At 48.8% G+C, this 26,764-nt stretch overlaps 1 protein-coding gene across 4 annotated transcripts in view; it reads left to right on the top strand.

Moving 5' to 3' along the window:
- The first annotated feature begins 3,212 nt into the window (after positions 1-3,212).
- NRP2 (neuropilin 2) overlaps positions 3,213-26,764 on the top strand; it is a 113,290-nt gene continuing 89,738 nt past the window's right edge. For all 4 annotated transcript variants that reach the window (XM_016196687.2, XM_016196686.2, XM_016196689.2 and 1 more), the window contains exons 1-2: positions 3,213-4,258; positions 18,301-18,478. In XM_016196687.2, coding sequence (XP_016052173.1) covers positions 4,186-4,258; positions 18,301-18,478 — 251 coding nt within the window. In that variant the 5' untranslated portion in view covers positions 3,213-4,185. The remainder of the gene's footprint in view (positions 4,259-18,300; positions 18,479-26,764) is intronic.

Raw genomic sequence — 26,764 nt, 5'->3', positions numbered from 1 at the left:
ATTTTTATACCACCGCAGATTCAAGGAATCCAACCTGCAGGAGGATGGCACCCAGGGACCTGAATTTTTAACACTCACCCTGGATCAGCAGTTTTCAACCTTTTTCATCTCATGGCACACATTAACTAATTACTAAAGTTCTTGTGGCACACCAAATAATATAGTTTTTGCTCATCTGATGATTAAAAAAAAAATAGGTATAATTTTGATTCATTCACACTGGATGGCTAATGTGTTGGCTGTTGTCATTTTTTTAGTTGACAATCTAAGGAAAAAGAGGCCAGTGCCCCTGACTAAATAGCCAGGTGTTGCATGTTTTAAAAATTCTTGCGGCCCACCAGCTGAGAATCGCTGCCCTGGGTGATTCTGTGCGCCCTCTGCTTTGGGACTGCCCAGCTGGGAAAGCCCATCTTTCCACTGGGGTGTGGCTAGGTTACGGCTTCCCTTTGCATCTTTTATGAATCCATTTTATGTTCCCCACATCCCTTCCTGTCAAAGGAATGGAATGTAGGGTGGGATTATCTGTTATTATTTCACAATTAAAGATAATGAGGCGAAACGTCCTAGGTGAGTCAGCGATGCTGCCAGGAATCTCAGCTTCACTGGTTAGCTGTTTTCTAGTTCTGTATTTCTGTTCACAAGCCCGTTGTTTCTGTTGGTGCTACTGGCCTTTCAGTAGGCAGGCTTCTCCATGCCTACTAAACGATGTAAACTCACAAAATAATGAAAAGTAAGGTGCCTGGCTCCTCGGCCCTGCGCCTCTGGTGGTAACCAAACCAACTGCAGCCAAAGCCCTGAGATTCCAGTCGAGACAAAAGCTGGGGTTTGGCAGGTCTGAGCCAGCCCCAGTCTGGAGAATTTCCCTAAAGGTTCATTTTCCATTGGGCACACGTGGGATTTGTGTCTAGTTCCCAAGAGTCCTTGGAAGTCCTGGATTAAAGCAATTCTAAGTCCTTCCTGGGCCTGCGGGGTCTTGTTCAGAGCGGGCTGGGGGAGAACTGGTCTCACTCTGAATCTCCGCTGGTCTGATAAAGGACTTCGAGCACCTAGAAGTAAAAGCACCACCAGAAGTGCTACCACAGGTAGTTATTACCATTATTTATTGAGTGCTGCCCCCTAGAGGATTAAAAAATTGAGTCCTGAGGGCTCTGAACCAAACTCACCAGACCTCTACCCTACTGCAGGAAATCAGGCCTTTTCTCCAGTGGGCTTTTGCAGAAGCCCATCTGAGGACCCTCAGGAAGTAAATTAGCTCCTCCTTTAGGATACCTCTGAAAAATTAAATTAAAATCCATAATGTTGGCAATCTGGTCCAGGAACAGTACGCTGAAACCCACACTTCTCTCTACCAGACCAAAGACTCTGGAAGCAGCCCAGTGAAGAGACAGATGCTCAACCCTCAGACCCCAACATCAGAAGTCCAGACTTGTCATTTTTGTGGTTTTCCAATGGGCTTCCGTTTATTTTTTTTCTCTCTGTCTCCCTCCCTGTGCCCTTCACCTAAACTCTGGCTATAACGTTCTCAGAAACAGGATTCTTCCATGTTGGGCACTTGCTAGAACGATCTGGCAAGCGTGGTAAGTGGTGAGGGGAGGTGATACTAAGTGATTCTCTTCATTCAGGCACTGTCACTGTAGATAGTGTTATTTGTCCTTAGGTTAGCATCTTGGCCATAATAGAAGCCGGGATCTCCGCTTAAGGTTCAAAATCCAGACTGCCTCTTTACTCCATTAAATATTGGGAAGTGGCAGTCTTTCTTTATAACTGACATTTAACCGGGGGGGGGGGGTAGTAAATCTGGAGTTTTTAATATTGTGGATATGTTCTCAAGCCAAGGCAGGAGGGAGGGGAAGGAGGAAGGGAGAGAGAGAGAAATGAAAGGTAGCCTTTAGTCCTTCGTGGCGATATGCTTGCTGGAAGAGATCACCAGGCCTCTGCTAAATGCCCTTTCAAACCAGGCATCTAAGATTCACAGTGTGATATGCAGCCTGTGGATTTACACAGCATCAGTAAAACCCCTCCACGGCTTGGCTTCACTATTTGCAAATCACTTCTGATTCAATTTTGTTTTGGTTATCTCAGTGTAAATAACAGTTAAGTGGGAGTTACAGATTTTTCAAACACTAAAAGTGATAAACAAAGCTAATGGCAAGTCCAGATAAGGAGGAAAACCACCCAGAAGAACCCACAAGTACAAGCAAAGAAATAAATGGGATAGTCAGATGTGTGTTTCTTGTCACTGAAACTTTATTTTTCTTAATCTGCAGAGTGCCAGAAAAGGTATATGCAGGGTGTTACTCAGCCCGCGCCTGTTCGTCTTTGTGATAGTGTAGTAATAGGTGCCTAATGAAACAAGACAGTTTAGAATCCACAAAACCATCCTCGGGAACAAAGATACAAGTGTTCCCCCAACTGTTAGCTTGCAGCTCCCTCTAAACAGTTTTCACGCCTCCATTTAAAAATAGTCGGCGTAATGCTGGTTTTTTCACCCCACGCTGTGGCCACATTTCCAAGGGGGGAAAGGTGTGTGTACGTAGTCACAGCAGCATTTCCAGGAGACCCCAGGTACCTGTGGGTTTTCAGAGGGTTGGGGGAATCCTGTTTAATTGCCTGAACCAATTCTTTGAAGTCTTTCTTCTTCTGGTAGTTGCAAGTTAGGGGCGTGGGAGGAAGTGAATCACCACCCAGAGAGGAGAGGAGTGTGTTCGGGACACAACAAAGGACCTGAAGAGTGAGCGCGGGGTGTTTGGGATTTTACTCAGCCGGGCTGTGCTGCGCGTGTGTCGCCGCCACGCACCGCCGCGGGTGGGAACGCGTGGCCCAGCGGCCGCCTCGCTCCCTGCCCCGAGCACCGTGCGCCACCCAGCTCCCCTTGTAACGCCATTGCGCGTGGCATTGTGCTGGGTGCTACGTGTGTGGCATCCGAGTCAGGAAATTGGGGGGGGGGGGGGGGTGGGGCAAGGATTTCCCCGGTTTCCCGCGGAGTCTCCCTCGGGCGGGGTCGACGTGGCCAAGGGCAGGGCGCCCTGGAGGTGCCCGGGGCGCTCCTTCTCCGGGGCGTTACGCACGGGCTCCTCGGAGCAGCGCGCAGCCGGGGAGCCCGGGGGGGGGGTGGGAGGTGCGGGGTGGGAGGGGGCGGCTGGGTGCGAGCCGCCTCCACTTGGATCCGGCCGCGGCCCGGGGAAGCCGCCGCCGCCCCGCCCGAGCGGGTGCCGCCGCGCTCGCCTCTGCGCCGCGCGCTTCCGCGGCTGCCTCTTTAATCAGGAACACAGAGGGGGCGGGCCCTGAGCCGGCGCGTAATCGGATAGCTCTGCCGCGGCGCTGACATCCACATGCTGCTCTGCCTGAAAAGGCAGTGGGGAGCCGGAGGGGCAGCGGAGCGCGCGAGCGAGGCGGCCGCGCAGCCCGCCCGCAGCCCGGCTCGGACGCGCAGGCACCGGCGAGGCGCCGGGCGAGGTGGAGGCGAAGGCGGGCGCGAGCGAACTCGGAGAGGGGCTCGCTCACTCCCGGGCGATCCCACCGGCGCCGCCGCGCCGCCCGCGGCGCCCGCGCCCGCAGCTCCTGCCTGCGACTCCCCTCGTGAGGCCGGCCGCGCGGGGGTAGCCGCCGGGGGAAGATCCCGCTGCGGGGAACCCGGCGAGGGCTGGAGCCGGGCGGCCGCCTCCCACTCGGCCGTCCGCCGGCGGTTGCCTCCGCCCTCGCGTGGGTCCTGGGTGCCGGGGGATGTGTGTCAGTTTACGCCTCTGAGATCACACAGCTGCCTGGGGCCGTGTGATGCCCAAGGCAAGTCTTGGCTTTTATTTTTATTATAATTTTTTTTATTTTTTTTATTTTTTACGCTTGGCTTTCGGGAAATATTCGTGATGTTGTAGGATAAAGGAAATGATACTTTGAGGAACTGGAGAGGACATAGATCCGTTTTGTTTTTAAGAGGAAAACCGTCCCCTCTACCCGGCTTGCTCCCTCTTGGCTGATTTCAAGAGCTACCCTCCTCCTGGCGAGGTAGGGATCCAGCAAGAATAGAGGTGAAGACGGGCCGCCAGGACCCAGGAGGGAAACACTGACCATTAGAAACCTCTGCAGAAGACACTGTAAGGAAGAGCATAAGAGAAAGAAAAACACAAAGACTTACAATTATACGAGAAACCTACAAATCCAGCTCTGGAGAGAGCCTCTTTCTCCAAAATGGATATGTTTCTGCTCACCTGGGTTTTCTTAGCTCTCTACTTTTCAGGACGGGAAGTGAGAGGCCAACCAGGTAAGCCCCTGAAAGTTTTTTCTATTCATTTCAACATACTTTCCCTTTTAAAATAACTGCGAATGCAGGGGGGCCACAAGGACTGGCATAGGAGGCTTCCTCAACACTGAATAATTGAAAGAGAGACGATCCCAGCCGGCCCTCCCTACCTTACACCACCACCGCTGCTAAAACCCAACTTTATTCTCCTGCTAGGACTGTGTGTGTCTGTATGTGTGTGTGTGTGTGTGTGTGTGTGTGTGTGTTGAAACATAGACAGAATTTGGCGGTGTTCAGATGTCACATATGGACTGAATCAAAGGTTTAAAAATACTACAAAGCCTTTTTGCATTACAGTTTTTGGGAATTTTTTTCCCTTTCTTGAAGCAGAGCACATCTCCCTTGAGTTTCTTCAACCTAGCCAGCGAAATATAAATCATTTGCATTCCCTCCACTTAGCTACATTGAGCAATGTTAACTGAAGGGCTTGGGAAAGGCAAGAGTCTAGTTTTGGTTTTCTAATGCTGTAGATTCTTTGCAGAATGTGTGGATACGCCTCAGAATCACAGGGCTCAGGCCCATGGAGCAAGTTGGCTCTCAGCTGAGCTAGGGCTTGGGGCTGGGTGCTGCTGGCAACCAAGGCGGTTGGTTCATCGACTCTTCTCTCTTTCACTGCATCCACGTGTGTTCTGGGGAAGTAAATCATGTTCTTTTAAAGAATATTATTAGATAAAACAAACTGTGTGACCCTCCAAGTTCTCTCTCTTGAAGTGGTTAGAAACTTTTGAGTAGAATTTGTTCTCGACCACTGCCAAAAAGGGTGTGTGGACTGAGCGCAGAGACCAGCACCGAAGGCCCTGAATGTCTGGAGCCCGTATTTGTGTGTGAGAGTGTGTGTGGGGGGGTGGCTGGCAAGGGGTACACTCCCTGAACAGGGATCTCTGGTTTCAGGGAATATGGTGGGGCTCGCTCTTCCTTCCCCACACCACTTTGCAGGGTGAGCCTCTCTCCCCTCTGAGAACAGCCTCTGGAATCTGACAAAACTCTTGGAAGCTGCTACACAGGTGCTTGAGAATGAGGAAACCGTCTATGGAGGAAAGGGACAGGAGAAAGGTGAAAAAGCCCTCTCAAAGCGCCCTTACCCAGCGGCACTTCCAAGGCTAGAGCTGCAGGGTAGGGCCAACCCCCACGGCAAACGCTGGTGGGGCCAGTGGGAACCTGCTTTGACTGAAGGGGAAGTTTGTGCCTGGTACTCTGATTCTCCCCAACACAGGCACACCCCCCACTTATTTGAGGGGGGGAAGGATATTTGGGATTGCCCTTGCTATCCAGATCCACATGTTGACGGCGGCACCTTCTCTGCCGCAACCGGTCTTCAGGGCAGCTGCAAATCGTAGCAAAGAGATGGGTGCAGGTCCCACTTGGGGAGATTTCCTGTGCCTCCCCAATACCTCTTGCCTTAATTCCAAGTGACCGGTTTGATGTGAAATGAAATTGCCTCCCGCAGACCTGAAGGCTGCATAAATTATGTATGTTTGTCTGATTCGCTCTGTGTGTGCACACGCTCGGGAGCGCGCGGCGAGGGTGCCCACGGTGTGTTATGTATCCAGGCACCGTCTCTGGTAGGCCCGGTGCGCGAGTGTGCGGACGCTGGAGCACTCGCCGGCACGCGCGCGCACACTGGCAAACGCACACGCACTCACACACATATACACGCACACACAACTTCAGAGTCTATGAGCGGCAGGGGTCGTGAAGACTCGGGGGCCATCTTCTACCCCAGATGTTCGCACATCTGTCCCCGAGCGCTGTGTGGATGGAGTGTGTCAGTGTGTGTGTGACACCGGATGGGACCCGCTCCCGCTCCGACACCTGCCTCCCGCGCTCTCTGCAGAGCCCCCTCCTCCCGGCGCCCGGCCCCCGGCCGCGCCGCAGCACTTCTAGGGCGCGGGGCGCGGGGCAGGTCTTCCTCGTGGTGGGACGCGGAGCTGAAACCTGCCCAGGGATAGGGACTCTCCAGCCCCCTAAAAGGGCGATCGCGAGCCCCGGGCTGCTCGGAGCGGCTCCCTGGCACCCGGCAGCTGGCGGCCGGTAGCAAAGGGCGAGGCCCAGCTAGACCTCTGACTCACCCAGTCGCGCCGGCCAGGAGGGGGCTGGGGCCAGCCCGCGGCCGCGGCGGGAACCCTTTCGGAGGAGCCTGGGGACCAGGAGGGCGGAAGGTGAAAGCGGGAGAGCAACTGAGCAAATAGCCCCGCAGCGCGCAGCCTGGAGGCTGGCGGGAGGCGCGCGCCAGGTTCCCGGCTCCCAGCCACGCCGCTCGGCCTGACCGCGGCACCGCCGCCTTTCTGCTCCCTTCTGCCCCGGGGGGCCCTGCCCGGAGCTCCCCTCGGCCTCCGCGCTCCTCTCTGCGCTGCGTCGCCCGCACCCCTCACCCCCGTCCCCAGAGAGCCGGCTCTGAAGGGCTGAAGCCCGGGGCCGGCGGGGCCGGGGCTTCTGAGCGCTGACCTTGCGGGGTGGCGGGAATCCCGGGTGGGATTTCCGAGCCGAAGGCGCAGAGAGACGGAAAGCAGCCCGCTGGAGCCGCGGGAATGCGCGCAGCCGCGCCGCCTCTAGCCGCGCCGCGCGAGCGCTCGCCCCTGCTCGGAACAGGTGAAGAGCGCGCGGCGCGAGCACCCACGTGGTGGGGACAGGTGGCCCCCAGCCCGCCCGAGCCCCCAGCGCCGTCTCTAGCGACGCATCGATCTGTTTGGGCCTCGCCGCAGAAACAGAGCCGAGCGATCCATAAACATTCTATTAGGCAAAAGTATTCCCCGTGAAAGCAAAACCGTGGCTCGAGCCCGGGCAAAGTTGGCCGCCTCCAACTCCTGCAGCCTCCTCCCCGCCTCCTGACGGAGGACCGCGCCGGGGAGAAGCTTGCGGCTTTTCCGAGGCGCTGCCCTCCGCCGCAAAGTTCAGTGGGCGGCAGTTCCCTGCTCCCGAGAAACCTCCGCAGCGCCGAGCCCCCTCCCCCGCCTCCTCCCTCCCCCGCGCCGCCGCCGCGCGCTTTGCTTTTCCACGAGAGAGAGAGAAATATTCACGGCCAATGCTTCATTTTCACTGATTGATTTCTCTTTAATATCAACACAAGTTAACGGAGGCGAGGCGAGCGGTGATTAAATGGCTGCCCCCCTGGCCTGGGGCCGACTGCACCGCAGTTTTCCGCGCCAGCTCCGCGGCGCCCGGCTGCTGCTGCGGGCGGGGAGCGCGCTCCCGCAGAGCTGACGCCCTAGGGCCGGCGAGGGGTGGCGGTGGGAAGAACCTGGCGACCCCAGGGAATAAGGGGGTGTAGGGGTGGGCATCAGCCTTACAGGCCAAGCTTGGGGAGTCCGGCTGACCGAGTCGCGCTTCTGCAGCCCCGGCTGACTCTGCAAGGGGAGGGAGTGCGCCCTGGCTTACTGGCGAGGGCTCCCGGCTCGCCTCCCTCCTCCACTCCCTCCCTTCCTTTCGGTTTCAGAGCGAGAGCAGAGCCCCCTGGCGCTAGCCATTCCCCGTCAGCGCCCGGCCTGGAAACTCCCCTTTGCTAGAGTTAATCGAGGTCCGCGGGGGACTAGGTTACGCTCAGGATATCGTTCAGGCCCTGACAATGGGTTTCTTCAGAGGGTGGCAACTCCCAGCCCCAATGTCCACACCGCTTGGGGCCAAAAGAACCCGCACCCTGTAATCTACCGCACACACCCCGCCTCCGCCTGGAGAGCTTTGATGTGTCTGGGTTTTTACACCACTGCCATGGACACGGGCAGACTGGGTCAATTCAACCTTCCGTCTAAAATGATCAGATAAGAGGTGTAAATTGGCTGTGGGAGACAGGTCTGGGTTCAAACAAATCCTGAAAGAGAAGCAATGACTGTCTAGGCGCCGAATAAGGGTTTCAAGAGGGTTTCTTTTCTAGCCTGTCTCCCCCAAAATGCCAGCTAGTTATGAGCAGGCATAATAATTTGCAACAAAACTCGAAAGTCCTTGAATATACACAGACAGCCTGCTCTAGGCTCTGGGGACTGGTCTCATGTCTGCATTCTATGGGTGCCCAGTAAACTTTACCCCATAAACTGCCACTGGAGGTAGTGAAACTTGCCTGTTGCCAACAGAGCACACAGTGCAAAACAGTGCAGAGGAGAGCTCCCAGTGAGGGCTTCAGGGCAAGCCCCTTCTTGTCCAAGATGTGCCTGGTAGAATTGTGAAGGTCCAGGCCGCACGGCAGGTTTGGACTTCTTGTCATTCTATTGAGCCACAGAGCACCCAACCTGCAAAATGAAAGGTTGGAACCCCAGGCTATCCAGACAGGACTCCTGCTATCTACCAAATGGCTTTCAACCCCTGCTATTGAATGTAAAGTCCACACTGGGTCAATGAAAGGCCAGTTTCTATCTTCATGGTATAGAAGAAGCTAGGAGCCCAAATGCTAGTTCATATGCATTGAATTGAGAGGCATGAATGCAAATAACTGTTGGGGAAGGGCCTGGAGTGCAGTGGAGGGAGGTCAGTGGGGAGAGGCACCCTGTGGACTAGATGATTCTGAGTTACCTGCCTGGTGTTTTCACTCAGCTGCTCATTAAAGCAGCAAAGAGAATGAACTGACTTTGGGTAACCCAAGTGTGGGGATAATTCTGAGTTGACAGATTTCAGAGTTATGTTCATTGGTAAAGAGTTTTCAGAATATATCCCACGGAAGTCCAGTTTGGAAAGACGTTAGGAAATAGCGATATGATTTTCCTTTTTAAAAAAAAGATAGAGCAGAAGCAGAATACCATCTTTATTCCTTACTCTGACAAGAAAGGACTTGAAAAGTGACGTCTGGGAAGTAGTTTGTAATATCATTAACATATTTGATGTATTATATCATCTGACCATCATTTGCCCCTAAACAATCTTCTTTGAGGCACCCTCCCTGAGTGGCAGACGTGTGTTTGATCCTGAAAAGTTAGTCTTTGTACTGTTCCTTCCAGGTAAAGTACTCACTTAAAAAAAAAATTAACCCATTCCTGGAAGACACTCTGGCAGTTTGTCCTGGAGAGTCTACGGCATTTTTCAAAGCTTTATCTGCCTTGATGAGAAATGGCCGAGGGGCTTAATGGTTTCCTTACCTAACAGGATTCAGGATTCAGGGGGTTGGATTCCTGGACACTGTGGCCTTGTAGTGTGGCTGGCCCTTCAGGAGAAAGCATCTTCTAAAGGTTTAGGAAGCTGTCAAGTTTAGATAAGGCTGAGCTCTGATCCTATGGGACCTTGGTTGTATTAATAAGGAGAAATTAATTTTTAACCACTGGGAACGTTGCCAAATTATGTGACCTTTGGCAGACCAGCTGTGCTATAAAAATAAATCCCCCATTTCTGAAAATGCTGTTCCTATCCAGCAGAACAATAACAACGTGGTATTTAGCACAGATGAGGGGTAGGGTTAAGAAGAAAGGGGAGCTGCCAACAAAAAACCCCTCCAATGTTGTAACATTCTTTCAGACCTGGGCATCCTATCGACCCCCCACTCCCCCAAACACATACCTTGGTCTCCAGTACACAGGAAGGAGGGCCGGGAGGACTAGGAGCAGGGTGCCTGTGGGAGCAGGGAGTGGAGAAGGTGTTAAGTGTTTCCAGCCCTCTCACACCCCAGCCTCGAACACATCTCCCATTGTCCACACAGACAGACTACTGGCACAGGAAGAGACAAAGGAGTTTCCAACAGGCAAAACGTTTGTCTTTCCCTAAATGCCACTGAATGAGTTTGTCACATAGAAGTTTGGGGGAGACCTTCATTGGGCTTTCCAGCTTCTCAAGCATTGGAGCCAGACTACCTGGGTTTAAAGTCCAGCTCAGCCACTTGCCAGCTCTGTGATCCAGAATACTTCATCTCTCTGTGCCTCAATTTCCTGGTCTGTGAGATGCGTTTGGTAATAATAGAGCCCACCTCATAGGTATTATTTTCTGCTCAGTCTGAAACCATTTCACCTTTAAAGCAGCTTCAGTGGGGTTAACTGTATCTCAGAAAGCACATTATAACCATTGTGGTAAGTTTATATTATTTTATGAGTGTTTTTAATAAGTAAATAATTATTCCTCCCCAGCTCTTACCCCACTAAACCTTTGCCTGTGTTTTATACGCGTTGAATACCCCTTCGCACTCTGTTCTTTAGAGATGGATGTTCTCTGCTGGGTTCTCGTCTTAGATATACTCCTCCTCTTTGCATTTTTTTATCTCCTAGTTCTTCCACTTTCAGTGTCCTCGCCTCTACTGGTTTTTAAAAAATCTCTCTCCTTTTTTTCTTTATCCTTTATCAGGAAAGTGTGCTCAGCGGGGATCCCAAGGCTGAAGGTGCCCCCCACCAACCCCCGAATGTGTAATAACTTCTACTCTGGCATTAAGGCCCCTCAGCAGCTGAACTCAAAAAAAGTCATCATAAAGACAAAATAGCTTTTACCCAGCAAGACTCTTAATAATCCCATTTCCCTCTGGGTCTTCATAAAAGAGTCATGATCTAATCCAGAAGAAAAGGGAGGGAGCCTGGGACTAACAAAAGGAAAGCTCTCCCTGTAGTGTGCGGTGGATGGGCCTGCTGGCCAGCTTAGAGCACATGTCCAGTGTGACCCTGGTCCAGTGTGACCCTGCTCGCTGCCTCCAAAGATCTCGCGATACCCAGTGATCTGGCTAGTCTTTCAGTGAAAAAGATAAAGGGAGTTGCAAATTACTGGACTGAGTAGTAATAATAATTGTTTTGATAAAGGGGGAAAATAAAACAGATATGCCCAAAAGGTATTTGGGGGGGGGGCCAGGGGAAGGAGGGTGGGTAGAGAGAAAGGAACTGAAACCCAGCAAGAGGCCATCCATTACCAGCACAAGCTCAGAGATGATGTAATAGTTTGCACCTTCCTGGTGCTACTGACAACAGAGATCTAGAACTTGCCTTTGGGTGGGTGGGGGGCTAGAGTGACAGGGCAAGCAAACCCTCTGATAAATTCTTTTTACCATTATTAGAATTAAAATGTGTCATTTGAACTTCCTCATTATTATCTGAGGTTTGGGTGTCTTCAGAGACATAGTTCATACTAACTCCACCTTCACTTATGACTAGGTATTGTTATCCCAAACTAACTAGTCAAACACTCAGTTTACCACTAAAAAAATAAAATAAAATTCCCATTTAATAGCAGCTGTGGGCTGGGAAGGAAGAGTCGCAGTGGGAGAAGCAGGACAATTGGTGATAAGGCTTTCTTAGAATTTGTGTCTCCTGCTGATACTTCTGGTGTTACTATAGGCAGTAATTTATTAATTCATCAAACCTCATCGAGACTGACCCTTGGGAAAGGCTCTGGGTTTGATCCTATAAAGTTCACCAAAGATGAATCAGAAGGGAGCCATACCCTCAAGTTGAGGTGGTCCGGCCGAATGGATAAGGCTGTCCTGAGCTCTCACACACCTTACTTAGAACAGCGATTATTAGCTGGTATACCACAGGAATTTTTAAAACATGCAACACCTGACTATTTCGTTGGGGGCACTGACCTCTTTTCCCTTAGATTGTCAAATAAGAAAATGACAACAGCTAACGCAATAGCCATCCAGTGTGAATGAATAAAAAGTACACCTTTTTTTTTTTGGTCAGATCAGCAAAAAATATATTTTTGTGTGTGCCCCAGAATTTTAGTAAATAGTTCATATGCCATGAGATGAAAAAGGTTGAAAGTGGCTGCCGTGGAAGATACTGAAGAACTTCCATCTCCCAGGTTTGAGGTAGCTGTGGGTGATCAGGGAGGGCAGAGGTTGTTGCAGCTGAGCCTGGATTGAGAGAGTAAATGAGATTTAGAGCTGGGAAAGGCAAAGCAGGGGAGAAGGGGAAGGTGGGAGCAGAGAATTGGACACCAGGTTTGTTGGAGATAACACTCAGAAGCTCAGTGTGGAGGGAAATAATTGCAAATAAGGTTGGAAATAGTAACTTGGGCTAAATGCAAGCCCAAATTGCTAGGCCAAGGGGTTTAAATTTCACTTACTAACCAATGGGGAGCCATTGATGTTTCAACATAAGCCTTCAGTTAATCAAAATAAATGAAAAAAAATATTATATTACCTTTTTTTTTCCTCCTTCAGTTTTTGGAGAGACCTCAAAATTATTCTTCTTCTATTTCCTTCCCCAAATGTCTGTTGAAATGGTCAGGAATTGTAATCCCAGATCTCTCATCAATGGCATCAAAATTACATTTGCAATGAAGGCTGGAAAAGAGTGGACATAAATATAAACTAATGATATTATATTGGCTGCCCTATTGGAATTGCATTTGTTTATGATATAAGATGACAAATAACAAGGTTACCACAGGTGGCATGATTCGAGGTCAGCGAGGTAATCACATCAAACTTACATTTTAATGATTAAACAGTGGTTCATTTTTAGAATCCCGATTGAGGGGGAGAGACTTCCCAAAGCCCTATTTCCAGACTCAACTTCCAGTTCTCTCCTTGGGGAATCATTGGAGGTGTTCTAAAAGAAAGGTTTTGCCGTGTTCCCTTCTCCTTTTTCCATGCTTCTGTGCTGGCTCTCTCTCCCCCTCTCAGATCCCCTCCTTCCTGCCCTCCTAGAGATTCTTTTATTCAGATTTTGAACTTTATCACTGCAAAAGTTCACGGGGTTTCCATTTGCTGTGCCTTCAGGAGTGCATCATTCACTGCCACCCGGCCCCATAAATTGAATAGATTGCATCCCTTCCCAGTTGCCTTAGGAAGTGGTCAAACAGCCACATTCCTGGGCTGATGGATTGGCTCATTTCTTCCCAGCTTAAGCCAAGATACAGATTTTATGAGACTGTCTTGTGACAGGCTGAAGTCGCTTTGAATAAAACAAAATCCAGCCTCAGCTCACAGAAAAAACTCTTGAAAAGCAGCTTATCCAGGGTAAGTGAAGAAAATTTGGTTAAAACCCTGAGCAGAGGACTTCGATGATTTGGAAGAGGGATTTTAAGAAACTCTTTTTGGTCTTTCTTTTTATGCATCACTGTTGTTGACAGGCTCACGCACAGAACTGTGTATCCATAATATTTATAAATATGCAGCCGCAGACCCAGTTAAGAAAAGAAACTCACGTCAGTAGAGCTAATGTGATTAAAAGAGACATTTGAACTCTCCATAATGCAAGACAGACATGTTCATCTGAAGAATCCTGGAGTTTTGTTTTAGGCTCACCTAAAGCAGATGAAACAGGAGTAACACCTTGAATAAATAAATAATCTGGTTGTCTAGGAGGGTCGAGAACCTTTCATTTTTGGTTCATCTATGGGTTACAGGATCTTTTCCCCCTCCTCATTGTATAGGCTTTGAATTTTAGAACTGGAACTGACTTTTAGACTCACTCTCCTCATTTTATAGATGAGAAAACAAAGGCTCAGAGTTGTTGACTGACTTACCCAAGGTCACACAACTTGCTAGTGGTAAGACCATGCAAGACTTCTTACTGGCTAAGTGGCAAGGTGACAACCTTCTCTTTTCAAGTAGGAGAAAGTGCTTCTTTGCCTTGCTACTAATAATTAAATGAAAACAATGCTGTGGAAATAGGAACAGGATGGGATTAGGCTGTGGATAAAGGATAAATTATAAAGTAAATAAAGTTATTTTAATGGAAATGTGACTTAGTACTTTTCCCCACCAAATGCCCCCAAGTGTATGTAAGAAACAGATGTATTCTAATCCTTCTACACTCTTCTCTGTGGCATTTTAAAGTAACAAGGGAACTGAGATCAGGTTCAGTAGGTTTCAAACTCTATTCCAGGGGAAGCCCCGGTGTTGTTAAAGAGAAGGCCCCTCAGAAATGAGGGAATGGATTTCGGGGCCTGGACATTACACTGATCCTGGCCACCCTCTGTTCCCACACCTAAGAAGAGCTCCACTTTTAGCTGCTTTGCACATTGGAGTTCAGAGTAGAGTTCTGTTCAAGAAACAAACAAACACTTTAAAAAAGAATTTTGAAAACTACACATTTAATTCAGTCTACTCACTGCATTACAGTTTAGGAAGCTGAGACCCAGGCAGGTCACTGAGTTAAGAATCCAAGTGCTGCACCTCTCTTCTTGCTAATACCAGTACCCCCCCTTCCCAGTAACCCGTTCGCATTACCCCAGACCCTCCGCCAACCACACCCTGACTCCAGTCGCACATCCAGCCAGTCCTAAATCCCTCCGCTTGGCCCAGGGCGGTTTCCTCAGCAGCTAAACCAAATGATCTGATTATTATTTTATTGCGGGACTGCCTGCCGGCTGTTGCCTGGTGTCACCTGTGGTCTCTGGCTTGTGATTCTGATCATTTAAAAGTCCTCACTATAGTCAAGCTTCAGTGTGGAACAACAATCGTTGTCAAGTTCAGGCTCTACAGTGATCCTTTAGCAACTCCAGTTGAGTTCCCTTATAAGGCAGACCAGATTTTTTAAAAGATTTTCTTTTACTCCTTCCTAATACTTTCTAAAAATCAAATATTACTAGGAACCAGTGAGTTGTCTGAAAATGGGTTCTGTAGGCGGGTGAGTTCCTTCTGAAGCTGGCAGAGTACCTGAGAATTGTAGGTGAATGGGTACAAAATTTCTTAACCTGATCCAGGGCCTGATTACCCCAAGGCAGAATCAGATAATGCTTAGGCCACCAGCAAACCAAGGGCACCTGAGGGAGGGAAGGGGGAAATTTTATATATCAAATAAAAACACGTAAGTAGTCAGTATGGGAGGGGTGGGAATCAGACCTTTGTGACTTTAGAACGTAGTATTCCCTTTATTTCAGATTACTTTTTAAAATTAAATTTATTGGGGTAACATTGGTTAACAACATTATATTAAGTTTCAGGTGTACAGTTTTATAATATATCATTGTATACATATTGTATTGAGTGCTCACCACCCAAAGCCTAGTCTCTTCTGTCACCATGTATTTGACCCCGTTTACCCTCTTCATCATCCCCCAACCCCCTTTCCCATACTGTTGTCTAGAGGTGTCACTTTAATCCATTCATCCTTGGGCCTCTGGGGTCTTTATCTGTCCAGACCTGGTCATCTCAGATATAGGAGAAAACTCTGAACAGATCAGGCCTGAGTTTGCCTGCTCCTCTTTGGGAAATGAGTTTGTCCCAGGTGAAAGTTATTTACAAAATCTGTAGAGAAAGAAGTCCCTTGTCAACTCACCAAACTGGCTCAGTAGCTCAGACTTCAGCAGGGCCGACTTCCCTTCTGTCTATGCATATTGGCCTAAAGGGCTTTGTCCTTGAGTTCACCTTTCCTTTGGCCGGGCTGGACTCCTCCGGAGAGAGCCATTATGCTGTTCCACTGGGAACACAGTGAAGGCCTCCGAAGGAATGGATGGTATAGCTCTTCAGAAGAAAGCCCATGTCCTTCCTCCTTGGGGGTGTTTGTATTTTAGAAATGGAGGGTCCCCACACCTGGAAATGAAAGATCAATGATAAAGAGGAGGCATAGAAGGATTAGGTGTGTCTTCTTTACAATTTTTACTGATATATTTCAAAAATTTGGTTTTCTCCAAGAAACACAAAGGCAGAAATTCCAGTATCTATCTTGATGGATCTTTGTCTGTCCAGGTGATGTCTGATATCTCATGAGAGGGTGCGAAAGTGTGTACAGAACTAAAGTGTTCATTTCTAATGTGTTTGTGTACCTGGTGTATGTGTTTGTGTTTCTGAGTGTGAGTGCCATCCAGACAAGAATGTGAGTTTGTAAATGTTTGGATATTGGCAAGGCTAACTACACACAAACAAAGCAGATGTTTTAATGAGTTCTCAAATATTTTAATGAGTCCCTTCATTTTCTTCAGATAAAGAAAGGACAGAAGAAAAGAAATGGGTTACTTCTTTTCCTTTGAGTGAAGTATTTTTACCAGGAGAACAGGCAGTCAGCTAGGGGACATAAAGAGTTTAAATTTTTTCTTCATTAGGGAAGTGATGACTCCTGGTGTGGGTCAGAAACGAAACCATCCTATGAGGAAGTTTCCTGTCTTTCCTGCTGATTACGTGTGCCTGCTCTAATTACTGAAAGCTTAAACTTGGCGCCTTGGCAGCATTGAGGGGGTGGAGTTCTTCTTTCCATAGAAAAGGTCAGCAGAAAATTTCCTCTCCTCCTAGCTTGGTAAGACAGCTGGTGATCTAAGCCCCGCACCTCCGCCTTCTCTGAGGGTCACTCTTGTCCTGTTTCACATATATGAGCCAAAACCAAAGGGCCACAATTTGACTTGCTAAAAGACATTAGGTGCCCTGCTTGGGTGAGTGGCGTGGGCACCTGGAAAGCCTTCGGGGATTGGCTGCAGAGGAAGTGGTGGCACCAGGCCTCGCTGCTGGCCTCGTCTTCATCTAGGCTGGAGGGCTGGGCCCATTGTCCTGCTGACCTGGGGAGGGTGCAGGGTCATTAGTGAGCCGTTGATGTGGTCTCTGCGAGCCAGAGGAAATGGCCTGCTTTTGTTTTCCACCCAGTAGGAAATGGAATCTGAATCCATTCGATTCCGGGCAGTTCAACAGGGCACAGTGTGAGATCTTGGAGGCTCCGATGCCTAAAAGGCTACTTGTGTGGATTTGTGTGTCCCAATCACCACTGTGCAGCGGCCCATCTTTTATGCATTTAGAGCCTGTCAGCCTGGTAATCTAAAGCAGAGTTCTGGAAGACAGTAATGCCAACAGGCACAGGGAATAGTAAAGTGCACCTGTAGAGTTAAAAAATGCATGACCCTTTCCCTCAAAGAGCGAACACAGGAGAAAGACCACGTCCTGGAGGGTGGCTGCTGAGCCCTGATACATAATTCACGGGCCCACGCTGCTCCATGCAGATGGCGATATTAAATCGTGATTGATGCTAAGAGCAGCACAGCTCTCAGGAAGGTCTCCGAGAGGCGTCTGGATATTTCCAGGTCTCTTGTGTCTTCTTGTCTTCTCTCCTACTGTGGTATTAAGCACAACCCCCCATTTCCCAGGAACCCTTCCTGGGGATTGAAGAACTTCACTCCCAGATATGAGAGATCTTCAAATGTCATCTCCCACCGTTTCTGCCTTTGAAGATCACCCCCTTCCCTCCTGGCACGTGTGAAGCTGTTTCCTTCCAGCGGGGCACTTAGGGAAGGGGGGATGCTCCGCCAGCCGCCTTTCCCAGGGCTGGTGGCCGCTGGACAAAGCAGCAGCACACTCTGGTGGTGGTGACCAGGCAGGAGGGACAGTGGGCAGAGAGCACGGAAAAGCACAGCCGTCCACTCGGCACAAAGCACTCTTTGTCGAAACTCTGAGGTCAGCGTCGGTGGATTCTCCTATGCAGATTTTCCACTTGGTGTATAATGAAATAAAAAATCAAATTTGTGGTGTGTGTGGAATTAAGTGTTTGGGAGTTTTGCTTTTTCTTTCTTTAAAAAAAAAAAAAAAAAAAGGCTGAAATCACCCTCCAGGGCCTGTTCTGGCCCAAAGCTGAAATGCTTCCTCCGCATCACATGTAATTGTTACCAGCCTTGCTTGTGGATCGGCACCACAAAACCGCTCTTGTCAGTTCCCGGAGCCGTTACTTCTGGCCGCCTGGGCTGGGCTGGGCTGGGCCGGGCTGGGAGACACGGGCGTGCATGAAGGATTTACGAGGTAAAGAGAGAGATGAGAGGTTTGAACGAGCGCAGATGAGCCAAGGCCGGGAGACAGGAAAAGGCAGGGAGGCATGTTAAGTTTGCAGCTTTCTTCTTGTGTGTGTGTGTGTTTTTTCATCCCAGAGCATGTGATTGGGAACATTTATGACCATTTTGTGGAATATTTCCATTTGGGGAGCATGTGTGCGTGCATGCGTGCGTGCATGCGTGTGTGTGTGTGTGTGTGTGTGTGTGTGTGTGTGTGTGTCCAGTCACGTGAGTGGGGCGAAGATGAGCTGAAATAATCTCTTCCACTGAATGAACAAGTAGGCTCGTTTTCTGGACTGCCATAAAAGGTCTGTGAAACAGTCTCAATCAGCCACTGGTAGGGAAGAGAAACGGGGAGAGGGGGAAAAAAAGGCTGGGACATATTTGAAGTTCCTTGGGCTGTTTGCCTTGTCTTTCAGACCCACCCTGTGGAGGTCGTTTGAATTCCAAAGATGCTGGTTACATCACCTCGCCAGGTTACCCCCAGGACTACCCGTCCCACCAGAACTGCGAGTGGATTGTTTACGCGCCTGAACCCAACCAGAAGATTGTCCTCAACTTCAACCCGCACTTTGAAATCGAGAAGCATGACTGCAAGTAAGCACCCGCCCTGCCCACCGTGCGGCCTTGAGCCACACTCCCTCCGGCCCCGGCTCCGACCACTGCGCCACCTAATGGCCCGCTGAACAAGGCAAGGCCGGACCTGGGACCCAGGCACCCCAAGATGGCATTCATTTTCAGGGGGAAAGAAAGGCCTAGTTGGTCCCATAGTGTGAGGGAAGAGCTTTCTTGAGTGAATTGCGTGAAGAGTAGCATCCTATCTTCAAAAGGTGGCAGTGAGGAAAATTCCCTGCGGGGGTGGGGTGGGGGGTGGATTACAAAACGCCAGCTCTTGACTTTAGAATTTGCTCCCCCCTTGAAGATCTCCCCGTTTCCACTGCTGCAACCACATATAGGAACCCTACGGGCTTCCTTAATAAAATAGTAGCCAGATCCCCAAGTGGGGACTTCCTCTGCACCCAGCCGCATAGGATCAGGCTATTATGAAGTGGCAGCTGGTTTCCTTACAGTTAAAAATTGGAGTCTCCGCTGGTAGATGAAAGATTTGCACTGATTCTTGTATCTGTACTGCTCAGGTTAGAGTCGCAAAGCTGGATGTATCTCACAAACGTTCTTCTAATTGCTCTATCAATACCAATTCATTCCATCCTCACAGTGGCTCTGGGAAATTGGGGGGTCCTTACGGCCTCCATTTTGCCAATATGAACAACCAAAGCCCAGAGAACTTAAGTTAGTCACCCGAGGGGACTCGGCCTGTCTCACAGCATCGGTGCTGTCACTGTGGAAATGGGTGGCTTAGGAGACACCACGTGGTCATGTAGACATCTGTGACTGCTTCAGAAATGCCGTGTTAACACAAGCGCCCTATAAATTAGCTGAGGGAGCAGGCAGCATTGTCATGTCAAGAGTGGGAATGAGCTTTGTACCATCTAGTGGGCTCTGTCTTACAGTGTTTCCTCATTGAAACAAAAGCAAAAGTTTTCTGTGTAGAAGGTCATGTCTGCTCCAGATGAGCATCTACAACGTGCCACTGCTCTGATGGGTTTTCAGTGCCCCCTTATGGCTGATAAATAGCCTGAGCCTTCTTTGTGACCAAGGCATTGCAAGTACAGTGGCACCTCGGTTTTTGACCATCTCCGTGGACGAACATTTCGGTTTACAAATGCCGTAAACCTGGAAGTAAATGCTTCGGTTTACGAACACGCCTCGGAAGTCGAACATGCCACATGGCTTCCACTGAGGGCAAGATCCTGAGGCCCAGCTGTTGGATGTTGATCCCTCGGTTTTTGAACGTTTCAGAACTCAAAACGGACTTCTGGAACGGAGTACATTCGAAACCCGAGCTACCACTGTACTGAAAATTTAATCAAGGGGCCAGCTGGTGAGAGAGGTACAGGATGCAGGCCTGGGTCCAGGACCCTCCGAAACCAGTGCTGGACTGTGAAGCTGTGAATCAGTGTCATTGTTATCCTCAGATGACTACTTTTCACCTACATAACGGTTTCCCCCTAACAAGAGGTAGTCTTTGTTGAAAACCCAGGGGTTTCCTGGATGGATGCCTCTTGTGACAAAGAGTCATAAGACCGAGTTTCTAATCACAGCCCATCTCTTGACTCAGTGAAGGACATAGGGCAACTCACCAGTTCCTCTTTGTCTAAGTTAAATGCACACCCTTGGACGCATTTGCACAGACTCTCAAGGCTGCCCATTCCCTGCCAGTGAACTTGACCAAGAATTTCTGTTAGAAGAGCTTCTTTATAAGGTGTTTTTGCTCTTGGTGCCTCTGGCTGGGCTGCAGGAGGTTGGCACAAACTGAAGCTAATGCACAGAGAGCTCAGGTCTGAGCTCAGAGAAATTTGACTAAGCACCTCTCTGAACTGAGGGCCAAATTCTACTATGCTTATGCCAGCAAATCTCCCAGGGAAATTGTTAAGAGGTCATCTTATGTATATTCATAGTGGCAGAGGGAGAAGGCACGGCTTTGGAAGGAAAAACTCAGGAGCTGGTGAACATGGTGTTAAGCATGTTTTGCAGTGTGAAAGGCCAGGAAGACATGCTCCTGCCCTGTTGGGGGCTGTGGGGTACCCCTTCCCCTTACAGGACCAAGTTCCAGCGATGGGGAGAACTGAGACTGGTGAAGCCTCTTGTAGGGGAAGGACTGTAGTTTCTTGCCTGGGTTGGAGTAGGCCAGTGACAGGTTATCGGCTAGCTTATCTGCACTGAGTAGCTTCCTGTTTTTCTTCCCGCTCCCTGATTCTAGGCTTCTGGCTTGAACCAGAAAGGTCAGGAAGGTCAGAAAAAAAATCTTTCTGGGGTCTCTCTCCCCCAGTGCCAAATTGTCAGAAAAGGTCTGTTGGGGTCAAGCCCCTGCTACTTAACCTCGTCCTTCATTCTCTCTCCCTCCCCCATTTCCCCTCCTCTCCCCATTTCTCTCGCATCCTGATTAATTTTTGTATTTAGAAAGACACATCCGGCCCTCTCAACCTCTCACTCGGCAAGGTATTTTTAACATTCTCCCCTGGCCATTTGCATTCAGAATAAATAGGCTTCTCCCCAACTGCCTTGTTTCACTTTCTTGTGAAAGGAACAGTTAATCTAATTGAAGTCCTGGAAGTGCTGTCTTGTTCTTCTCTTTCCCCCCTCTCATTTCTGTTCCAAGGGAGCTCCTGGGTGTGGAAAGCACTGACTATCAAAGGAAATCAGCCTCCTTTCTCCTTTCATTTCTGGTGCACGCTTCCAATTGGGTTTGGCTCTTAAAGCCTATTGAGTGGATGCTCACCAAGAGAAAACTGTCTGAACCGACCTTCTGATGAGACAACACGGCAGTAACATCCCTGCAAAAGGGAAATGAGTAAGAGAGTCGGAAAATCAGCCAGCCCGTGTCCCCCCCCCTTCTTCCTCTGTGCAGGATTAACTGCAAATATTGCCTGGTGACCTGGAAATGGGCCCTGATGGGAGAGGCTGGCCTGGCCAGTGCAGTTGGCCCTCTGTGCCTTGAAATCAACAACCTGAGGGTCTAGGCCAGCGAGTTTCAACCTTTTCATCTCATGGCACATATAAACTAATTACTAAAATTCTGTAGCACACCAAAAAATAGATAATTTTCTCCGATCTGACAAAAAACATAGGTGTAATTTTGACTCATTGACACCAGATGGCTGTTGTTGTGTTGGCTGTCGTTTTTTTATTTGACAATCTAAGGGAAAAGGGGTCAGTGCCTCTGACTAAGCAGTCAGGTATTGTATGGTTTGAAAATACCTGCCGCATCCCTGGCCAGTGTGGCTCAGTTGGTTGGAGCATGGTCCTGTACACCAAAAGGTGGCAGGTTCGACTCCGGGTCAAGACACATACCTAGGTTGAGGGTTCAGTCCCGGGTCAAGGTGAGTGCAGGAGGCAACCTATAGATGTCTCTCTCTCTCTCTCTCCCCCCTTCCCTTCCTATCTCTAAGATCAATTAAAAAAAATTTTTTTTGTGGCATACCAGTTGAAAGTCACTGGTCTAGGCCATTACTGAGTAACCCCCAGACAGAGACTTTTCCCCTAAACTTTGCTTGTGAATTTTGTTCCATTTGCTTGTAAACCTTCACTCACATGCCTCAGCTTCGCCTGAGTCAGTGCCCTCCAGCCACTCTCAGGAATCCAGGCCCCCAGCACCTGCAGGCTGCTCTGGGGCTGAGTCACCAGCTATGGGCAAAACCCAGAGGACCCTGTGGCCCTGCCAGGTTAGTGTGGCCCGAGGGCAAAAGGGCAGGTCTTGGGCCATCTGAGCAAACAGGGAGAGGCCACTTCTTGTGGTGAGAAGAAGCCACTGCTTGCTGCCTTTTACTTGAGTCACCAGCCAACAGGCTGAACGAAAGGGTTTTAGAAACATATGCACACAAAACGGAATCTTTTTCCATTTCTGAAATCTAAAATATATGCCTTTTGAAAAACACCCGTGTGCATATGATCCACAGGTTATTCACAAGTCCTCCTCACACAGGCACGGATGGCAGCCCAGCCCAGCCCAGAGGCTCCACCCAATAAAACCAAAATCAAGAGCCTGGTCCTTTTAAGTTTAAGAATTGGCCATTTCCAGATGGGTATGATGAAAAACGTGTTTTACAAAGTGCAGAAACCACTAAGGAGACTTGAAAGAATGGTTCTTAGGCTAAACACCCACATAGAAGTCCACACTAAGGATTTCATGTGTGTGTTGAGCACAGCAGTAGTTGATTTACCATGAAGCATTGCAGAATAGCTCCATCTAAGTGAAATTTCCAGCTACCAAACATAGCCCTCTAAAGTTCCAGAAGTTCTTTCTAAAAAGGTTATCTGATAAAGGACCTTCTGAAACCTGAGCCACGCTTCCCTGTCTTGTGAAACAAAACCAAAACTAAGGAGAGTCAACTTTCTTTTATGATTCAGGCTTCTGATTCTAAACTTCACCTTTTGAGAGGTTTGTCCTGGCCAGTGCAGTTGGCCCTCTGTGCCTTGAAATCAACAACCTGAGGGTTTAGGCCAGCAAGTTGCAACCTTTTCATCTCATGGCACATATAAACTAATTACTAAAATTCTGCGGCACACCAAAAAATATATATTTTTTGCCTATCTGACAAAAAACCTATGTTTCATTTTGATTCATTGACACCAGATGGCTGTCGTTGTGTTGGCTGTTGTCATTTTTTTATTTCACAATCTAAGGGAAAAGATAAGCTGGTGGGTAATGTCATGTTCAGGTTAGGTAGGTTTAGAGTTGAGTTTCTGTTTACCTTTTAAACTTTGGAGGCCTCAGTTTCACACCTACAAAACTGTGATGATGTTAATAACTACTTGTTAATGTAGATGCACAGTAAATTAGCTACGGTGTTAGCACCTTTGTGTTTGGTCATGGGGAAGTTTGGGCTTTTTTCTATCACTACTCTTGCTGTCGCTTCCTGTTCTGAGTAGCCTGTCTCCTGGAGCCTTCTTCTGACCTGTTTTTACTTTTATACTGGGTGTGGGTTTTGCTTCAGGAGGTCTTGCTGTCTATTCTAGCAGTTTTCAAGTGGTGTGCCAAAAGAATGTTTAAAACATGCAATACCTGACTATTTAGATTGTCAAATTTAAAAATGCCAACAGACTACAGAACAATAGCCGTCTAATGTGAATGAATCAAAGTTATACCTATTTCTTTGGTCAGATCAGCAAAATATGTATTTTTTGGTGTGCCACAGAATTTTAGTAATTATGTGTGCCATGATATGAAAAAGTTTGAAAATCGCTGGTCTCTTGGGAAGTTTTGGTCCTGAGTTCTAAGCTTTGCCCCATGCCAGTGCAACCCCAGGGCCTGTATGTCTGCTTTGCTCCAGCCAGCCAAGCTCACAGCAGAGTGAGGAAGGGAACGCAGTCTAAGAGCGTCAGTGCATGGGGTCCTCCGCCTTGATTGAGCTACTCATGATCTTTTCTTATAAAACCATCGCTCACCCCTATCCCCATGTTCTGGATATTTTAGGTTTGGGATACTTGGCCTTTAGCTCAGTGTCCTGGATAAACAAGGTATTCCTGTGTTTATTTACAGCCAGAGGAGCCCTCCAAATCCAGGAAGATGTGTCTTTCTCCTGAAATAGGGGGTGATATCTTAGAAAGCTAGCAGTTGAGCCCTAGCCAGTTTGGCTCGGTGGTTAGAGCTTAGGCCTGCAGACTGAAGGGTCCCCTTTCACGTCTGGCCAAGAGCACGTACCTCAGTTCCAGGCTCAATCTCTAGCCCTGGTCGGCTCATGAGCGGGTCGCAACCAATCGATGTATCTCTCTCACATCAATCTCTCTCTCTCTCTCTCTCTCTCTCTCTCTCTCTCTCTTTCTTTTTTCCCCCATCCACCTTCTCCGAGAAGCAATGGAAAAAATACCCTTGAATAAAGATTAAAAAAAAAAGAAAGGTAGCAGTTGATAAATTGACCACAGTAAACAGAGGAAACAGACCAGATCTCAATAATCTGGCCCCTCGCCACCATTGATTTCCTATGCTCAGTAAACACCCTCGATTTCAGTCAAACAACCAAATACGACCTTACATCTGCATGAGACCCAGTGAATGTCCAGTGCTCAGGCCCTCTTTACTCTCCCCTCTGCAGTGTCCAGCTGCACGTTCCCCTCTTCTTCCCCTCAGTTTCCTTGATTCCTCCAGGTCTCTATGGACCCTAGACTCTGAACTCAGAGCCTTGCATATCACCTTGGTTTGCTTGCTTGCCTTTGGTTCATGTGTGGTCACCTTGTGTTCTGAGCATGTAAATTCTCTAAGGGCATGGACCATATATTTCATGTCTGTATCCCTAGGGCACCTAGTTCTGAAGAGTGCTAAGCAGGTGATTGTTTTGGTGATATTTTACATTTGTGATGCCAAGACATAGGTCAGCATGGCAAGAACCTGCACTGGAAGACTGACAGAGCTGTCTTCTGTACTTGTCCATCTTGTGATGTGACACAGTGATAGCAGAAGGATCAGACACAGGCTGTGGACGTCTGTAAGCTCTCTGTGACTTGGTCTCTCACCCACAAAATGTCAATAAACCATTTATTCATTCACCCAAAAATAGTTAAGAACCTACTACACGCTGAGCATAATAGCATTGGGAATGCAGTGATGACCACATTGTACTCTTTGCCCTCATGGAACTTAGAGTTTGGGAGGAAGAAGCAGGTAAAAACATATGGGAACTGATGATAAAGCTGCCACATGTGGCGCTCACCAGAGCACTCTATCTTCATCATCTCATTTGATTCATGCAGCAAAACCCTGGGAAGTCATTGTTACTCTCTCCGTTGTATAAATGGAGAAACTTGGGCTCGGGGAAGTTAACAACTGACCCAAGTAGCAGAGAGGGTTTTAAAGTCGGAATACACTACTTTGCCACCTGTGCTCTTTACTCTTATGCTCCACCACCTCCCGCTACACCATGCATTCTGACTGGGGACATGATATGGATATGTTATGTGAGCCCACGGCACTGAGATTTAGCCTAGGCCGGGGCGATCAGGGAAGACTCCCCGGAGGAGGTGAGGCCTGTACTGATCCTGAAGAAGTTAGCCAGGCAAAGGAGGTGTGTGTATGGCTGGTGGTCCAGGCAGAGAGCTGCATGTCCAAGACAAGAGGGGAAAGAATTTAATGACTTCAGGAACCAGAGTAATTGAAGGGCCATCCTTGTGACTTACTGATACAAACCCTCTTCTTAGTAAAGAGGTGCCTGAGCGTTGCTGTTTAATTTTATTTCTGGCCAGGCAACTTCCACCATCTCGGAGAGGGGCTGTGGTCAGGAAGCAGAAAAGACTGAGATTATGAAGAGCCTCTGCTGCCTCCACCCTCCCTCGCCAGGGTCTCTGGGTCTCATACACTATGTCCAGGAACCCCAGTTTAATGCCTGAAAGTGGGGTTGCCTGGGAAAGTCCAGGTAACACTTTGGATTTTGGATTAGGCTCTGCTCATCAGTTTACTCCTACACAAGACTGTCTCTGTCCCTTCCCTATACGAATAGATGGTAGGAGGCCACATTGTCCAATTGGAGGTGTGGCTTCAGCTGGTATCCACCTGAGTCTCTGGAAGTCAGAGCAGAGTGAGAATTCTCTGTGGTTCAAGAGGGTGTCTTGCCCTCAGGAGAGACCCTCAGGTGATTACTCATGACATCATTCCAGATTTACTGCCTGCCCAACCACAGAAATATTCTGGTTCCCCCAAGCTGCCAGTGAGCAGCAATACTTTTCTGTATTGCAACAACCCTGCTAATAACAGAAACAGATCCCCCTCCAGGTATGTGGTGCAATAAACGGGAATAGTCCTGCTGACTCAAGCTCAGCTGGCAGCTGACCCCACACTCGCCAGCCTTGACCAAAGACTCCACCCAGCAACTTAGCTCGCTGAAGAAGTGAGAAAGAAACCCCACAGATTGTTCTCCTCCTCCTACCAAGGTTAAAGAGCAGCTGGGTCAGCCATTATTTTTGGCAGTTTGTTTTTAAACAGGCGATGTTGCAATCATAACTCTCCAAATGCAAGCTTCTTTTGTGGACGTCCTTCTTAACAATGCTCTTTATCTCCTGATTGAAAAAAATCACTTGAGATTTTCTAATGCAAAATCCCACTTGTTCTCCCTCTCAGCCTGGGCACCTCCTCTGAACCCAGAGGTCCCCGAAGGCCTGCATCTCACCCCATGTAACTCCATGTAATTCTCCCATCTAATTACAGCGGGTGAGAGTGTCTGCAGAAATTCAGTGGGAGCTCCAGGTGTGGAGCGGATACAGAGGGAAAGGATAGAGACCAAGTGAAGAAATTAGACTTTTCTAAAAAGGGATGTGTGTGTTGTCCTGTAGTCA

The sequence above is a fragment of the Miniopterus natalensis genome, chromosome 8, assembly GCF_054644295.1.
Source record: "Miniopterus natalensis isolate mMinNat1 chromosome 8, mMinNat1.hap1, whole genome shotgun sequence".
Taxonomy (NCBI): Eukaryota; Metazoa; Chordata; class Mammalia; order Chiroptera; family Miniopteridae; genus Miniopterus; species Miniopterus natalensis.
The sequence above is the reverse complement of the archived record's forward strand: the minus strand, read 5'-3'. Positions and strand labels throughout refer to the sequence as shown.